Here is a 15,119-nt window from a genome sequence, read left to right on the forward strand (position 1 = left end):
CTTGAGGTCGTTAGAGGATTTGTTCCTCAGGGGTCCCATGGGGTTGGGAGGAGCCCCTGGCTCCTTTTAATTTTAATTGATTGGTTTAGTGCGAGGGATTGAACCCTGGATCTTGAGCATGCTGAGTACATACTCCATCATTGATAACAACTCTAGTTTAACCCAGCTAATGCCCAACATGGGAAGATGCCCAAGTATTTGATGCCATGACATGGAATTCCCAACAGGAGCCTTTGCATTTTTTTCTCATTCTCCTAAGTGCTTGTCTTCCGCTAACATTCCCAACCAAGGAGAGGGCGAGTATCCACCTTTAGCAGATACACTTCATATTCTTCAGAGATGTCAGTTCCCAACCTTGTGAAGCAGTGATACAAAGTCTAATTCTAAGTAAAGAGACTGCTTTTTAAGCACGTTCATCAGAACTTCTGAGCCTAGTGTTGAACTTTAAGACCATAAATGTGAGGTTATAGGCTTCTTATCTTGTTCCTGGTCGCTGATGTACCTCAGCAGGATCAGCACCAGGGTTTGCCTCGGAAGAGAACATGTCTATTTCATACTGTGTTACTAGAAGTCTATGCCTTGAGGCAGGGGTCAAACAAACCAGGAAGAGGATTTTAGGGTTAGTAATGGGGAGATAGAGAGTGGGAGGCAGAAGCAAACAAAATAAGGGTGACTGGACCACAGCCAACAGTTGCCAGGGTGACGCTACAGATTCTGTCTGATGCATCTTTTGGGTTTAGCACCACTTTTCCCAGAAAGGACTGAGCCTGCTGGGCAGTTGCCAGTTACTGCTCAGAACACAGTAGGAAATCATTCCTTATAAATGGGATTCAAACATGTAGCACATTTTTTTTTTTTAATGCAGTGATGGTAAACCTATACAACCTTAACAGGTGTTCTAGTTTGCTTCTTCATTGCTGTAACAAAACACTCTGACCACTGCCAACTTGGGGAGGAAAAGGTTTATTTGTCTTACATCTCCTGGTCACAGTTCATCAGGGAGCCCAAGACAGGAACTCAGGGAAGGAACCTGGAGGCAGCTGCTGAAGCACAGGCCATGGAGGAATGCTGCTTACTGGCTTGCTCCCTGGCCCCTGCTCAACCTGCTTTCTTATGCAACACAGGCCCACCTGCCCAAGGGTGGCACCACCCACAGTGGGCTGGGACCTCCCACATCACTCAGTAATCAAGAAGATGCCCTACAGACCTGACCACAGGCCAGTCCAATAGAGGCAATTCCCCTATTGAGGCTCCTTCAACCCAGGTGTGTCAGGTTGACACTAAAGCTATCCAGCGCAATGGGTAACAAATGAGGAGTCAAGTTTGGAAAGCGAGCTATGAAGTCAGTAGGACATCAAGTCAGGTGACCCTGTATCCAGCCAAGCACATGATGAGATTATAATGCCACCAGCAGATTTTTCCGTGGCTCATGAGAGAGTACTAAAAATATCCCCCAAAGAGGAGAACATGATCTATTTGGATACATGAATGCTGTTGGGATTCATGCAAAGCCCAGAACCTTTAAGGAAAGCTTCCATTTGGCTGTATAAGTTCTGACAATGGGAAGGAAGATACCTTCATTATTTTGAGTCATGTTTTGTGGAAAGAAGTGCTTTATTGCATTTCCTGTTTTTCCTTAAACCAATTTGATGTATTGTACTTTAGAATATTTTGGAGGTAGCCAAAGGGTTTGCCATCCACTGGTGATTAAACCCCTGCCTCCTTTCATCTCTCAGTCCAACAGTGTGGATGACCACCATCTATGGGATGTGAGTTTTGCCCTTGCTCTTTCCTGCAAGGAGCAGAGTACTGCTTCCAGCTGCAGACAGGCTTCCTCTCATAATCCTTCTTTAGTGACAGCTTGTCAAGGCCAGGGACTTCTGTGTGGAAAACTCCTTCAGTGTGGAGTACCCTAGAAGCCTTGGAGCTACAGGAAGCCCAAGGCTTTTCTCACCAGGGCAAAAAAGCCTAACTGTGCCAGTTTCCGTGGTGTCTCTGTCAGCTATGGTGCCACTTTCCTCCATCCTCCCATCTGTGTGGCCTCTGAGAGTACATCTTTGGCCAGCTGGAAGCATAAATGAAATATATCTGGAAACAGATCTGCCACATGATGTTTTCTGTTTTCTCCCCTAACAGTGCCTTTACAATAGTTGCCCTTTACATACTTAGCTTAAAGGATCAAGACCAACATGCCCCAAATCTCCCTTTAAGGTAAGAGTTCAGATCTTGTGTTCCTTTGGGAGAAGGGCTTTTAAAAAAGTGATTTATTTTTATTTATGTGTATGTGTGTGCATCTGTACACATGTGTGCTGGTGCCCAAGGAGGCCAGAAGAGGACACTGGGTCCCTTTGAACTGGAGTTACAGGCTGTTGTGAGCTGTCTGACATGAGTACTGGGAACTAAATTCCACTTTTCTGCAAGAGCAGCAAGTGCTCCTAACTTCTGAGCCATCTCTCCAGGCCTAGGAGAAGGACTCTTGAAGACTCTTTCACTATTTTGTTCCCTTCCAGCAATATCACAAGGTTTCCAGAGCCAGCTCTGCCGTCCACAGCCTCCCCCTCAGGTAAGGTCTTCTTGCTTCTTACCACAAACCCAACCCATTCTCCCTCACCATGTGACCATCAGCAGAGGAGCTGGCCTTTCTGGTCGACCTCACGGTTTTGCCCAATGCCTTGCAGCACCTCATACAACTGTGGCAACCACACAGACCTCCTTGCAAGTACCTGAAATCACTTTCTGTGAGATCCTGTCATGTCAGGAAACTTATTGCTGCCCCATCTGGGAAACAAGAAGATTCTTTTCAAGTCCTGTACGAAGACAACTGGCGACAGAGCAGGAAATCCAACAGAGGCAATGGGCAGGTAAACGATGTCCAAAGAAAAACAACTAGGGCTGCAAACTTGAGATTTTACTTTCAATGTCTACTTGGATAGTCTGTTAAAGAATCCAGAGAGTGGGGGCTGGGAGATGGCTCAGAGGTTGAGAACATTGACTGTTCTTGCAGAAGACCCAGGTTTGAATCCCAGCACCCACACGGCAGCTAACAACTGTTCGTTACTCCAGTTCCGGGGGATCCGACAGCCTTTTCTGTCCTCTGCCGGCATTGCATGACATGGGTGCACTTACATACATGCAGGCAATGCACACAGACACATAAAAATAATAAATAAAATATCAAAATTAAAAAAAGAATCCAGAGAGTGACTCTAATCTTCTGTGGCAAAATCTTTAAAAACACAAACACATGAACTGGAGTCCTTTATATATTGAATGCTTTGCCCAGGGCTGAACTGTTGGTGATTCTTTGTAATACTTTACCAGGAGAGAAGGTCTCATTTGTCTATTGCCCACAAAGATGGTGATAGCAGCACAGGTGAGGTGATTGTGTGTCATTGAGTTTGGGGCTCATTTAGAACTTAAGTGATGTTGTATCTGGACCTTTTGCCCAAACCAACTAGGGAAAAATATAAGAAACTTTTGGGGGAAAATAAGCTTTGTGTATCAGTTACTTTTCTGTTGTGATAAAACACCATGAGCAAGGCAACTTACAGAAGGAACAGTTTATTTACACTCACAGTTCTAGAGAGGTAAGAGCCTGCCATGACCAGGGGGCAGGTAGCAAGCTGCAGACTTGGCGGCAGGCATGGTGGCTGGAGCAGGAAGCACAGAGCTCACATCTTGGACTGTGAACATGAAGCACAGAGAGCAAACTGGAAGTGGGGTGAGGCTGAGACTGCTCAAAGCCCACACCCAGTGACAGCCTTCCTCCAGCAAGGTCACACCTCCCAAAGATTCCATGACCTCCCCAATAGTACCTCTAACTGAGGACGAAGTGTTTAAATACTTGAGCCTATGAGGGACATTTCTCATTCACAGCATCACACTTTGGAAATTCTTAGGGTTGAGTCAATGAAAACCACCACCTTGGCATTCCTCTTTCAGGAAACCTTCCCTTTCCTTATAGACATGTGCATACAACAGTGGTTTTTAAATTTTATTTTGTGTGTGTGTGTGTGTGTGTGTGTGTGTATGTGTGTGTGTGTAGTGTATGCATGTGTGTACATGAGTATGTGTCAATGTGCACACCCCTGTGTGGGCATGTGAAGGTCACCTTATTTTTTGATACAGGGTCTCTTACTGAACTTGGTGCTCACCAATTGGCTAGCCAGCAAACTCTGGGGATCTGCCCGTGTCCACTTACCCCCACCCCTGTTTTGGGGTTACAAGTGCACGCCGCAATGCCTTGCTTTTTATATAGGTATTGGGGATATGAACTCAGGTCCTTATCTTGTACAATAAATGCTTTACCCACTGAGCCATCTCACCAGCACCCTGCCCCCAGTTGTCTTTGAAGTAACAGAGTTTTTCTGTTAAAAGTCCTTAGAAACTCAATCAAGGGGTCCAAGTGTAATTATCTCTGTAAGATCAAACATATTTCTTCCAAAGTTCACCAATTTATTTTTTAAGAAATTTATCTCTCTATATTAACAAGTTTCTAAAATGACATTGTTGGTAAATGTAATAACAATAATATATATTAGTGTGGTTTATATATTATTATGCTGTTGAAGTATCAGCTCTTAATAGATATGTCAGGTGGCAGTAATTTATTTATGACTATCTCAAATGTGAATCAAAACAGGGCTCTGGGTCACCATGTTCAGGACCTAGCTGCTGGCAATTCCATCTCTGTATACATTTCCACAGTAATTGCAATAGTGGTAAGAGAACAAATCGCATTGTACATTGGCTCTTACTTCCATCTCAGAATAGCATAAGTCACTTCTGTGTATACTTTATTGGCCAAAGCAAGTCACATGGGTGATGTCTGATTCAAAAATGATGGAGGAAGTATAAACTGATCATGTGCCTGGAAGGAGAAAATGAATACAAATAATAATTGCAAGCAGTCTGACATACAGAATATGGTCAGAGGATGGAGTTTGGGGGTATTAATTTAATTTCCTTCCCTTTTGATATTATTTCACATCCCAGTCTTGACTAAATAACTCATAAATCACCATCACCATTTATCATGAGGTAATGAAGTATTACCTCATACAAGGCGCTCACATAGTAGCTTACATGATAAATCATTTACTCTTCACAACCTTACCAGATAGGCACTGTTAATATCCACCTCTTTTCAGTGAGAAAGCAAAGCACAAGATTTTCCCTGAGTCTATAAGAAGCAGCATTTGTGCTTTTTTTTTGTTATAGAAGCGATGCTGAATGAACTTAGGAACAGGTCTATTACTCCAGAGTGAAAGTAAAGCTCCAATTGAAGAAATGAATTAGTTTTGTCATCATACTCCCAATATATTCTCTCTCTCTCTCTCTTCCCTCCCTCCCTCTCTCCCTCTCTCCCTCTCTCTCTGTCTGCAGGTGCACTCATGCTATGAGGTGCATATGGAGGTCAGAGGACAACCTTGGATGTTAGTCCTCACCTTTTTGGAGACAAGGTCTCTTGTTGGTTGCTGCTGAGTGTGTCAGGCAAGCTGCCCATGTACTTCTGGGTCTTCTCCTGTCTCTGCCTTCAGTCTCACCCTGTGAACACTGGAATACAGATGTGTGCTATTAAGTACAGTCATACATAGGTGTTGGGGATCTGAACTCAGGTTCCCATGTTTGTCTGGCAAACACTATACCCACTCAGCTGAGTTGCTAGTGAATTGGAATCTGGGCCCCCTCTTTCCCTGACTATGGTTCCTCCTCATCTACCCACACTGCCTCCATTTATTTCGATACAGGATGTGCACATACATGAGTCCATCCTAAAAGGTGCAGAAAGTAGCGTCCCTTCCAGGCCTCCTTCTCATCAAGTCTGCCTGTGGCCATCAGAATGTCCCTGATGGCAGATCATTCCCAGAGTGAGGGAAGACTGCATTCCCTCCTGCTGATGCAACCTTTCCCTCTGTCCAGGGTGATGTACAGCCCTGGGGCTCTAATACAAAGAGGAGAAAGCCTGGTGACTATTTGCAACCAGATGTTACTGAGACATAAAGAACAATTAAAATTAAGGAATAAAGATAAAAAAATAAATTCAAGAATTTTTTAAAGGCTTAGAAAAGCTCTCAGTGGGATGCAGAGTAATATCTGGCAGTTTACTTGGCCCCAAAACACATTTATCAGCCTCCTCTCCGAGGAGTCAGACCACAATAAAATAAGAGAAGGAGAATCAGCATTGTTATGTCATGCTGAGCTCCCTTTAGTTGACTGTGTCCTTGTAAAATGTCTTTCTAAAAAATTATCTTCCCCACCCCCATTCTGTTTCCCTACTCTGTCCCATCTTCTTAATAAACTTAATAAAAAAAGTTTGAGAAAGACAAATCAGGAAGTATTTCAGAATATCAAACACATTCTCAGGAGCCAGCCGAATATGATGGATTAGTTTTTAATCCATGAAACCCGTAAAGATTTAAGCAATCAGGAGAGTTAAATATGAAAAAGAGCTTGTGGGAAAAGGTCTATAGAATTCTACAGATTGTAAAAGAGTTGATAGTTTAAAAAAATAAAAAAATAAAAAACAGCAAAATGGCATTTGGACTTCATACTCAATTTTGTTTTAGATGAACAAGCGGCCAAAAGAACACAGTCCCTGTGTTAAAGGACTCAGCCTTGATGGGCGGCCTTCATCAACCTCTTTGTAAAGATCTGTTTTAGTCAGGGGAAGAGAAAGGTCTCTAAGATGCTGTATTGAAATTCAGCCATCAGCACAGCTCTGCAGGTAATACACCGCCTTCGACCACGGCTTTGCTCAAACACCATTTTCAGTCTTTCTTCTCCAGTTTTTAATTCAGTTGATTGGGAGGTCTCATCCACCAGTTGTGAAATACGCCCTAGGCTTTCTAGTGAAAATCACTGGGACTGTATATTAAGCTTACAGTGAAGGTTGCCAGAAGGCATATATTAAACGAGAGCTTCCCCTATGGCCACAGGAGGATTTATGACTTTCTAATACCTAGCTTTTCAGAACTGAAGAAGAGCAAGTTAGGAGCATTTTCTAGGGAATTTAAGGTTACTCTTGCTTTCCAAAAATCGTTTTTGTAATTTTAATCTGTAAGATTATCTCTTCTCAACCTCATCTTTTAAAACTTCGTTGTTATTATATGAGAGTGTATGCGTGTGCATGATGTGAGTGAGAATGGGCATGTGCATGCTATGGAGTGTGTGTAAAGGTTCAAGGGCAGCTTAATGGAGTCAGTACTCTCCTTCTATCTCTATGTGGGTTCTGGGGATCAAATTCAGATCATTAGGTTTATACAGCAAGTGACTTTACCCACTGAACCATCTTGCTGGCCCTGTCTCACCTTTTTTAAAGTAATTATTTCTTTTTTTAACTTAAAAAATTATTTATTTACTTATTTTTAAAGGGGATAAGATATAGTTTTTTCTGGAGACAAATATGAGTGACCATGGCCTGGGGACACAGACTCAGGTTACCCCAAATTCCATGTTCCAGCGTGGTAACAGTTGCATTATGTTTTTATAGTAACAACAAAGTTTTTAATTATATGTATGTGTGTGTGTATGTGCACATGGGTGTAGGTGCCCATGGAGGCCAGAAGAGGATGTTGAATCCCCTGGAACTGGAGTTACAGGCAGTTGTGAGCTGCTGGACACAGGGGCTGGAAACAAACTTGGACCTCTGCAAGACCAATACATAGTCTTACTCACTGAGCCACCTATCCAGGCTAAACCTCTCTTTTTTACTACTATTTGAAGAAATACTCTAGCAGGGCATAGTAGCACATACCTGGAATCCCTACACTTGGGAAGATCAAAAGTTCCAGGCTAGTGGCTAGATGACTCAGTGGTGGTTAAGAGAGAACTGGATACTTTTGCAGAGGACCCAGGTTCTGTTCCCAGTACTCACATGGTGGCTGTTTGTAATTCTAGTTAGAGGGGACCTGACACCCTCTCTGGCCTCCCTGGGCATTGCACGGACAGGTAAGTTTACATACATGCAGGCAAAACACTCACACATACAACATCAAAATAAATAAAAATTAAAAATTCCAGGCTAATCTACCCTATGTAGTGAGACTGTGTCTCAAAACACACACACACACACACACACACACACACACACAGAGAGAGAGAGAGAGAGAGAGAGAGAGAGAGAGAGAAAGAGAGAGAAAGCAAGAACACTGTATCACCAGATAACCAATAATCCTATTTATGGGGCTCTATGTCTCCAGGAACCTAGAAGCACAGGTGTGTGAATGTGAGGCAAATCTGTAGTACTAGTATCAGAATTTATGACGAGCCCCTTTTCCTGCAAGTTCAGCAAAAAAGAACAAATGGTGAGGGAAGCAGACAGCAGAGAAGTTCTGGTCTTCACTTTTCTCTAGACCTCATTTGCCTTACAAACCTGCAGCCTTCTTTAAAAGCAATCCTAAGAAAAACTAACAGTAGAAGACATATACCTGAAATTATTATTGGAACAGCTAGAATCTAAGCCATCTGGAAGCTCTGAGGGAAGCATATGCATTTATATGTAAAAGAAAATGACTATTCAGTTTTCTAGAAAATTCTCATATCTCAAGATCCATTTCTTTTTAATGGAAAGCATCACCTACCTTTGGCTGCATGCTCAGAGACTGGCTCTGCCTAGGGGGAAGAAGCCCGGCCTCCCAAATCTGTTCTCAGTATCCTTTAGGTCCCAATTCCTGGGAGTTTTCTCTTTTAGTAAGAGGAAAATATTTAAAGGTTAAACAACTGGCTTTTCTCTTTCTTTTCCTGGCTTGTGTCCGAGACTTCTGCAAATGTTTACAGAGAGCCTGCTTTGCCTATTTGGGGAAACACAAGCATGAGGAAGTCCATCTTTAAGAAGTTCATAGTCAAGTGAGCAGACATGCAAGGAAGCCATTCCACCTAGTCAAAAAGTACTGATGAAAGGCCTGGAGAGATGTTCCAGCACTTAAGAGCACTCACTGGCTGCTCTTGCAGAGGACCCGTGTTCTGTTCTCAGGACCCAGCATGGTAGCTCGCAAGCATCTATAACGCTAGTTCCAGGGGATCCTGCACCCTCTTCTGGCTTCCTTTCAGCATCAGGCACCCATGTGGTACACATGCATATATGCAGGCAAATACTCATGCATGTACATAAAATTGAAAAATAATTTTAAAAGTCCAATTGAGGACAGAGATGTCAAGAGGAGTGTCCCTAAATACTGAGCCCAGTTGTTTCTGCTCTCTGTCCTGAAATCTAATGTTGAAACTTGAACATAGATGCAAATCTGAAAATAAAAACAGCTTTCAAAACTACAAAATTTGATTATTTTTTAAGTATGTTTGTTAGTTACTTTATTTTAATCACCATGACAAAATACCAAAGAGAAGCAACTTACGAAACACTCCTTCTGGCTCATGCTCTCAGATTCTTCAGACCATGGTTGTAAGACCTCGTTATTCTGGGTGGAACATCATGTAGCAGGAACATGGGGAGGAAGAGGCTGTTCACCCCATGACAGCAGAGACAAAAGAGAGAGAATCTGCTCTAGGGGCTTCCTCCCTCTGCTTTCGTTCCAGCCCAGCCCTCAGTCTGTTGGAAGCACTATCCACATTCGGGTTGGGTTTTCCCCATCAGGTGCTGTCCCAAGTAACAATCATCCCTGAAGCACCCCTACTGACTTACCCAGAATTCTACTTTACTAATTGTCTAGACCAGGACTTCTTAAACTTTTCTACCCATGACCCCCTTTTTGTCTGAGAAATTTCAAGTGACTTTAGATATATAGGCATTTAAAATAAGCGTAATGATGGTAGGCAACTATTAAAAGTCTTTGCTTTCTTTAATTAAACCATGTTTCTATAAGAGCAGAAAACTTTGCACGTATGGTGCAAACATGAGAGCACACAGTAGACTTGAATCTGAGCCCAGGCTAACACCTGGCTAGTCTTAGTTGGTGTTGGGTGGTGTGATGACAAAATATGGATATTGTGTGCTCAGAATCAAGGCTTCAGTAAAGACCCACGGTGCAAATCTGTCAAGTGCGTCATTAGGCATTTGATTGTAAATTAACTTTTGGTTGCTGCTTATTCAGAACTCTTTTACTGTTGTCAGATACTTCATAACTGTCACAATCAGTTATATGACTTCCAGATAGGGTCATAACTCACAGTTTAAGAAGCTGTGGCTGAGGATTTCTCAATTCAATCGATTAGACAACCAAGGTTAACCATCACACTACTAAGTGATTTCTTTCACCATCTACTTTTTAAAGCACAGAAACATACATTTTGCATCTTCTTAACATCTGAGCAGTTGCCTTTTCCAAAATTGCTTTTGAAATACTGTTTTGTCTAAGAGGGGTGCATAACCACTGTCCTAGGTCTGGCTTCACCCCAGTGATCTGATTCTTTTGTTCAACTGACTGCAGCTTAGTTTTGACCTTTCAGTTAAAACTCACTTATTTTTTCCTGCATGGATTGCATATGACGTATTTCCAGGATGGCAAAATGGTGGTTTCTGGAATCAGGTGGTTTGAATTGGAAGCCCTTCTCTATTTTTACCCCTTATACTTCAGTGAGTTTATCTGTGAAGTGGGGACATTCCTCCTTTGGGACTGTTATAAAGCACTCAGAACAATGTCTAATAAAAAATGTCAATGAATAATTGGTATAGCTATCATTATCCTTCAATGCAAAAATACACACATCCTGCAGACTTTTCTTTAACACGAAAATATTCAAGTTACTAGCTACCCAGAAAAGAACACCCAATCCACCTTTTGTTTAACTTGTCTTCAGATACCCCCAACTCTATTTGTATGAAAGTATTTCATTGTTTTACAGTAGAGATAGCTTTGCCTCTAATTTTCTTCATCTTTACCTACTCTAGCCACTGCTCTTGAACCATATTCCCCAATTCAATAGGATCTATTATGTAGGAGGAAGGCCAGGGAAGTAGGGAGGGTGGAAAAAGCCAGCAAGGACAAATGCACCCTTACTCTATTCCCTCGTAGTACCTGGACTGAATTCGAAAGGGATCATTCAACCACGCAATTTCATCTCCTTACTTCCCCCAGGTTTCCACGAATAGTTCAGAAATTAGATTCCAACAAGCATGTTATTGTCTCTTCCTCTTTCCTGATTTCTGAATGTTGCATTTGAAATAATCTATAGCTTTATTCAGAAAGAAAAGAGATGTGCTCCTTAGCAGCCACAGGTGAGCCGGGCTGGGCTTGGGCACAGCTGTTGCCTTCAGGGCCTATTCTTACCAAAGTAGAATTGGGATCAAAACCCACGATCAGGAAGGTAGACACTGACTTACTGAGAGGGAAGCCTGGAATTCAGGACCGCCCAGCAGAGGAAAAGGCTGTCCCTGGGGTGGAGAGTCTTCTGTCACTGGAGGTATTCAAAAAGATCCTCTAATGACTTATTTCCATGTTTTAATATACCACAAACAATGCTGAGCTACTAACACTAAGGCTTATAAGTCTAATGGTTTTGGTGAGCAACAGTAGTAATTCAGAAACTAGACAGGAAATAAAACTACCATTATCTTCTCATTAAACAGAGAAAAAAGACTTCCTTAATATGAACAAGTCTATCCCAAGCATTACAGAGATTCAGAGGAGGATAATAGAGGTTCCTTACCTTGGAAAGGTCAAGGAAGGGCAAAACACATGCAAAATTAAGTGATAATACAGAGAGGATATGCCCTTTGGAATAGTGACAGACACCGCTGATTGATAAGCACATGCTGCAGCCCTGAAGTGAGAGCCATGAGCTTCCAGGCCTCCCTGAGGTGGTGGTGCAGTCTGCTCAGGCTGTCATAATAGAACACCTCTGACTGGGTGGTGTAAACGACAGACATTTGTTTTCTCACAGTTCTGGAGGCTAGAAGTCCAAGATCCTGGTGTCAACAAGTCTGGCTTCGTTGAAGCTCTCTCCCTTGCTTGCAGATGGTCACCTCGCTGCACCTCAAACGGTCTTTCCTTTGTGCGTTGCACCCCTGATGCCTCCCTGTGTGTTTTAATCTCCTGGTCTGACAAGGACACCAGCCAGAGTGGATTAAGGCCCATTTTAACAGCCTCATTTCATTTTAATTAACCTCTTTAAAGGCTATATCAGATGTAGTGACATTCTGAGCAAGAAGGGGTTTGGATTTGAACACATGATGGAGTGTGTGTATAACTCAACCCACGATAGATGGCTTCTTGGGGGAGGGTCAGAATAAACTAGATCTGTAAGAAATGGGATAGGACTGGATAAGTGGAACGGTGGGAGGGAGAGAGGTGGGGATGCATTCAACTCCCAGAACACTCAGAGATTTTTCTTCATCCTGAACAAGACCTCATGACTGACAGATGTTTTTACTCTTCAGAAGGCAAAAGTGAATCATTCCTGACAAAAGATGTACTCATCAGCTCTGACTGGGACAATGACTGTAAGTTGGCATTTAAGTGACACTCTTTTTTGCCTTTGTGGGGCCATCACAAGCTGTAAAAGCATTACTAGAATGAGAAACAGGAACAAAGTGGCGCCCCACCTGCTACGCACACGCAGGGCCACACACACCCATGTGAACACGTGTTACCACCCATGCTAGCCTGACCATTAATAAGGCTGTCACTCACTGCCAAAAAGATTGTGGTAGAGCTCAGTGGATTTTAATAATGTCATTGAAATTTCTGTCTTTCTCTTTTGTTCTCAGTCTATTTTAAATTCATTTTCCGTTTTCTGAAGCAGATTGAATTCCATGTTATATCCTCCATGTCTATTTCAATTTAATAGGACTTCTTTAGTTTAGAAATTATTTTGGATATTATGGGAGCTGTTTATAGGAGCCTGGATTTTTATTAAAAATATTTTAAAAATTTACTATACCCACCCATCCCCCAAACAGAAACAGCAGCCTGGCCCCTTCACTTTCCTTCTTTTTCCACTTAAAAGCAGGTGGAATGTACTTGTCTAGGGCACTCTTCCTTCACGTTCTGCAGTTTGGAGGCTAAGCCTGAACACAACACTTCCTCCTACTCGAGAGCTTATTTTTTTCTCTATTTTGTTTTAATTCAGGGATTGATACAACCATCAGTTCTATTCAGATTATGGAAATCCAGCACATAATAGATCGACGGTACTGCAGCAGAATGCTCCGATGCGGGTGTGTAACCTCCCTGTGATGCCCTGGCTGTTTCTGGAATTTATTTGGCACTCTAGTTTTGAGACTGGAATGAAAACCAAAGCTTCATGGTGAAATCCATGGGTGCTCACATTGTTCTTTAAGTGAAAACATGTTGGTCCCATGGTAGATGAGGGAATCATAAAACAGTTGGTGTTAACAAACGTCTATAAAGCACAGCCCCAGTGATTCCACTCTCCTGGTTTAATGGCTGAGTCTGTAGCAAAAAGGCTGGGGAGCGGGATGACTGTCTGAGGACACACACTATGTGTGCACAAAGCTGCTAGGTAATTTTACAGAAGAGACAGCATGAGTGAGTGGACATGTGTACAGTATAATAACAAAGGATATTATTATAATTGCTGGAAAAACATAGCTTAGCTTAGCTTTTATTCAGTAAGGAGGTAAACAATCACCCAGATATTATGAAAGTTTTCAGTAACATCCATCTCCAATGTGTATCATGGCCCCTGCATGGGGCAATGATGCATCTAGATGTATAGAATGCAAATTGCAGCAAGTACAAATGCAAGTTGGAAACATTAAGAATGGGACTATTTATTGGGTACTTAAACATAAGGGCCTATATTCTCAATTGGTATCACAAGCCCTGTGGGGTTTCAGCCTATTTCTTTTACGACTCCATAAAACTTAGGCTTTGAGTTGATGATCCTGAGTTATAAAAATAACCCATATTAAAAATTATTTGTTTATGATGACTATACTCATTATCACATTAATTATCACAAAGGCTCTAAGAAATTGTTGTTATTTATCCTTGTTCCGTAGTTGTCAGTAAGTCAAATAAGTTTGCTTTAGATCCACCTTAGTAAGTGCAGAGACAGACATTAACTAATGTGGCAGAATGACATTATAAAGGACTGAAAGAACATGCTTGTTCCCCTTACATATCATCTCTCATCTATCAGAGGGATGCTGTCAGCTGAGCTGGGCTGCTGAGGAGCGTGCAGATATTGGAAGGCACAAAATAGGAAATGAGTTCCGTGTCACTAAACTTCCAGGTTGAACTAAGCACTCTGATTCCAAGGCAGACGATTATATATATACACATAGATGTATTAACACTATTTTTAAAGGTATAATTGGCAATGTAAAAATATATATATTCAATGTGCACAGTGTGACATTTTAAAAATATTCTTACAGATGTATATTTAACTTGGTATATAAGCAACACTTTTTTAATTTTGAAAAAATTTTAATTTATTTTTATTTTATGAGTGTTTTGCCTGAGTGGTAAGTGTACTATATGCATGCAATGCCCACAGAGGTCAGAAGAGGGCATTGGATTCCCTGGAACTGGAGTTATGAATGGTTGTTAGCTGCAATGTGGGTGCTGGGAATCAAACCTGGGTCATCTATGAGAGCAACCGGTACTCTTAACCACTGAGCCATCTTTCCAGTGCGACCCCCTTTTTTTGTTTTTAAAAGGTGTAATGTTGAGTAAAAACTGTATATATCCAAGGTGCATAATGTGATGTTTTGATTTATTTTATTTATCCTGTCTTACTATGTAGAAAAGACTGGTCTTGAACTCACAGAGAACCACCTGCCTCTGCCTCCTGAGTGCTGAGATTAAAGGTGTGTACAGCTGTTTATTTATTTATTTATTATTTATTTATTGTCTTTTTGAGACAGGGTCTCCCTGTAGCCCCAGCTGGCCTAGCACTTGCTATGTAGACCAGGCTGGCCTTGAGATCTGCCTACCTCTGCCTCTGCTGGGATTAAAGGCATGTGCCAACACGACCAGTCCTGTTTTGATATTCTTATCCATCATGACAATTTAGTATTTGTTCTGGTTTGTTTCTTCATTTCTGTGACAAAACACTCTGACCACTACCAACTTGGGGAGGAAAGGGTTTATTTAGCTTACATATCCCAGGTCACAGTTCATCCGGGAGCCCAAGGTAGGAACTCAGGGCAGGAACCTGGAGGCAGGAGCTGGAGCACAGGCCATGGAGGAACG

The 15,119-nt window shown here is 42.0% G+C and overlaps 1 protein-coding gene and 1 long non-coding RNA gene across 3 annotated transcripts in view; one reads left to right on the top strand and one right to left on the bottom strand.

Annotated features, from left to right (window-relative positions):
• Myrfl (myelin regulatory factor like) overlaps positions 1–15,119 on the top strand; it is a 153,716-nt gene that overhangs the window by 134,642 nt on the left and 3,955 nt on the right. Inside the window, exons 17-21 of the mRNA XM_029558986.1 lie at positions 2,137–2,211; positions 2,511–2,563; positions 2,679–2,861; positions 12,335–12,397; positions 13,027–13,114. Of these exons, the coding sequence (XP_029414846.1) occupies positions 2,137–2,211; positions 2,511–2,563; positions 2,679–2,861; positions 12,335–12,397; positions 13,027–13,114 (462 nt within the window). The remainder of the gene's footprint in view (positions 1–2,136; positions 2,212–2,510; positions 2,564–2,678; positions 2,862–12,334; positions 12,398–13,026; positions 13,115–15,119) is intronic.
• Positions 3,583–9,454, bottom strand: LOC115068560. 2 transcript variants are annotated; one of them, XR_003847906.1, is made up of 4 exons: positions 9,354–9,454; positions 5,448–5,556; positions 4,758–4,870; positions 3,583–3,683 (listed from the first exon to the last, which is right to left on the bottom strand). It is a non-coding gene; the product is annotated as an uncharacterized LOC115068560 (long non-coding RNA). The 2 variants fall into 2 exon arrangements; XR_003847905.1 differs by lacking the exon at positions 3,583–3,683 and having other exon boundaries at positions 4,139–4,870.

Source organism: Nannospalax galili, unplaced genomic scaffold (assembly GCF_000622305.1).
Source record: "Nannospalax galili isolate Female #2095 unplaced genomic scaffold, S.galili_v1.0 scaffold749, whole genome shotgun sequence".
Taxonomy (NCBI): Eukaryota; Metazoa; Chordata; class Mammalia; order Rodentia; family Spalacidae; genus Nannospalax; species Nannospalax galili.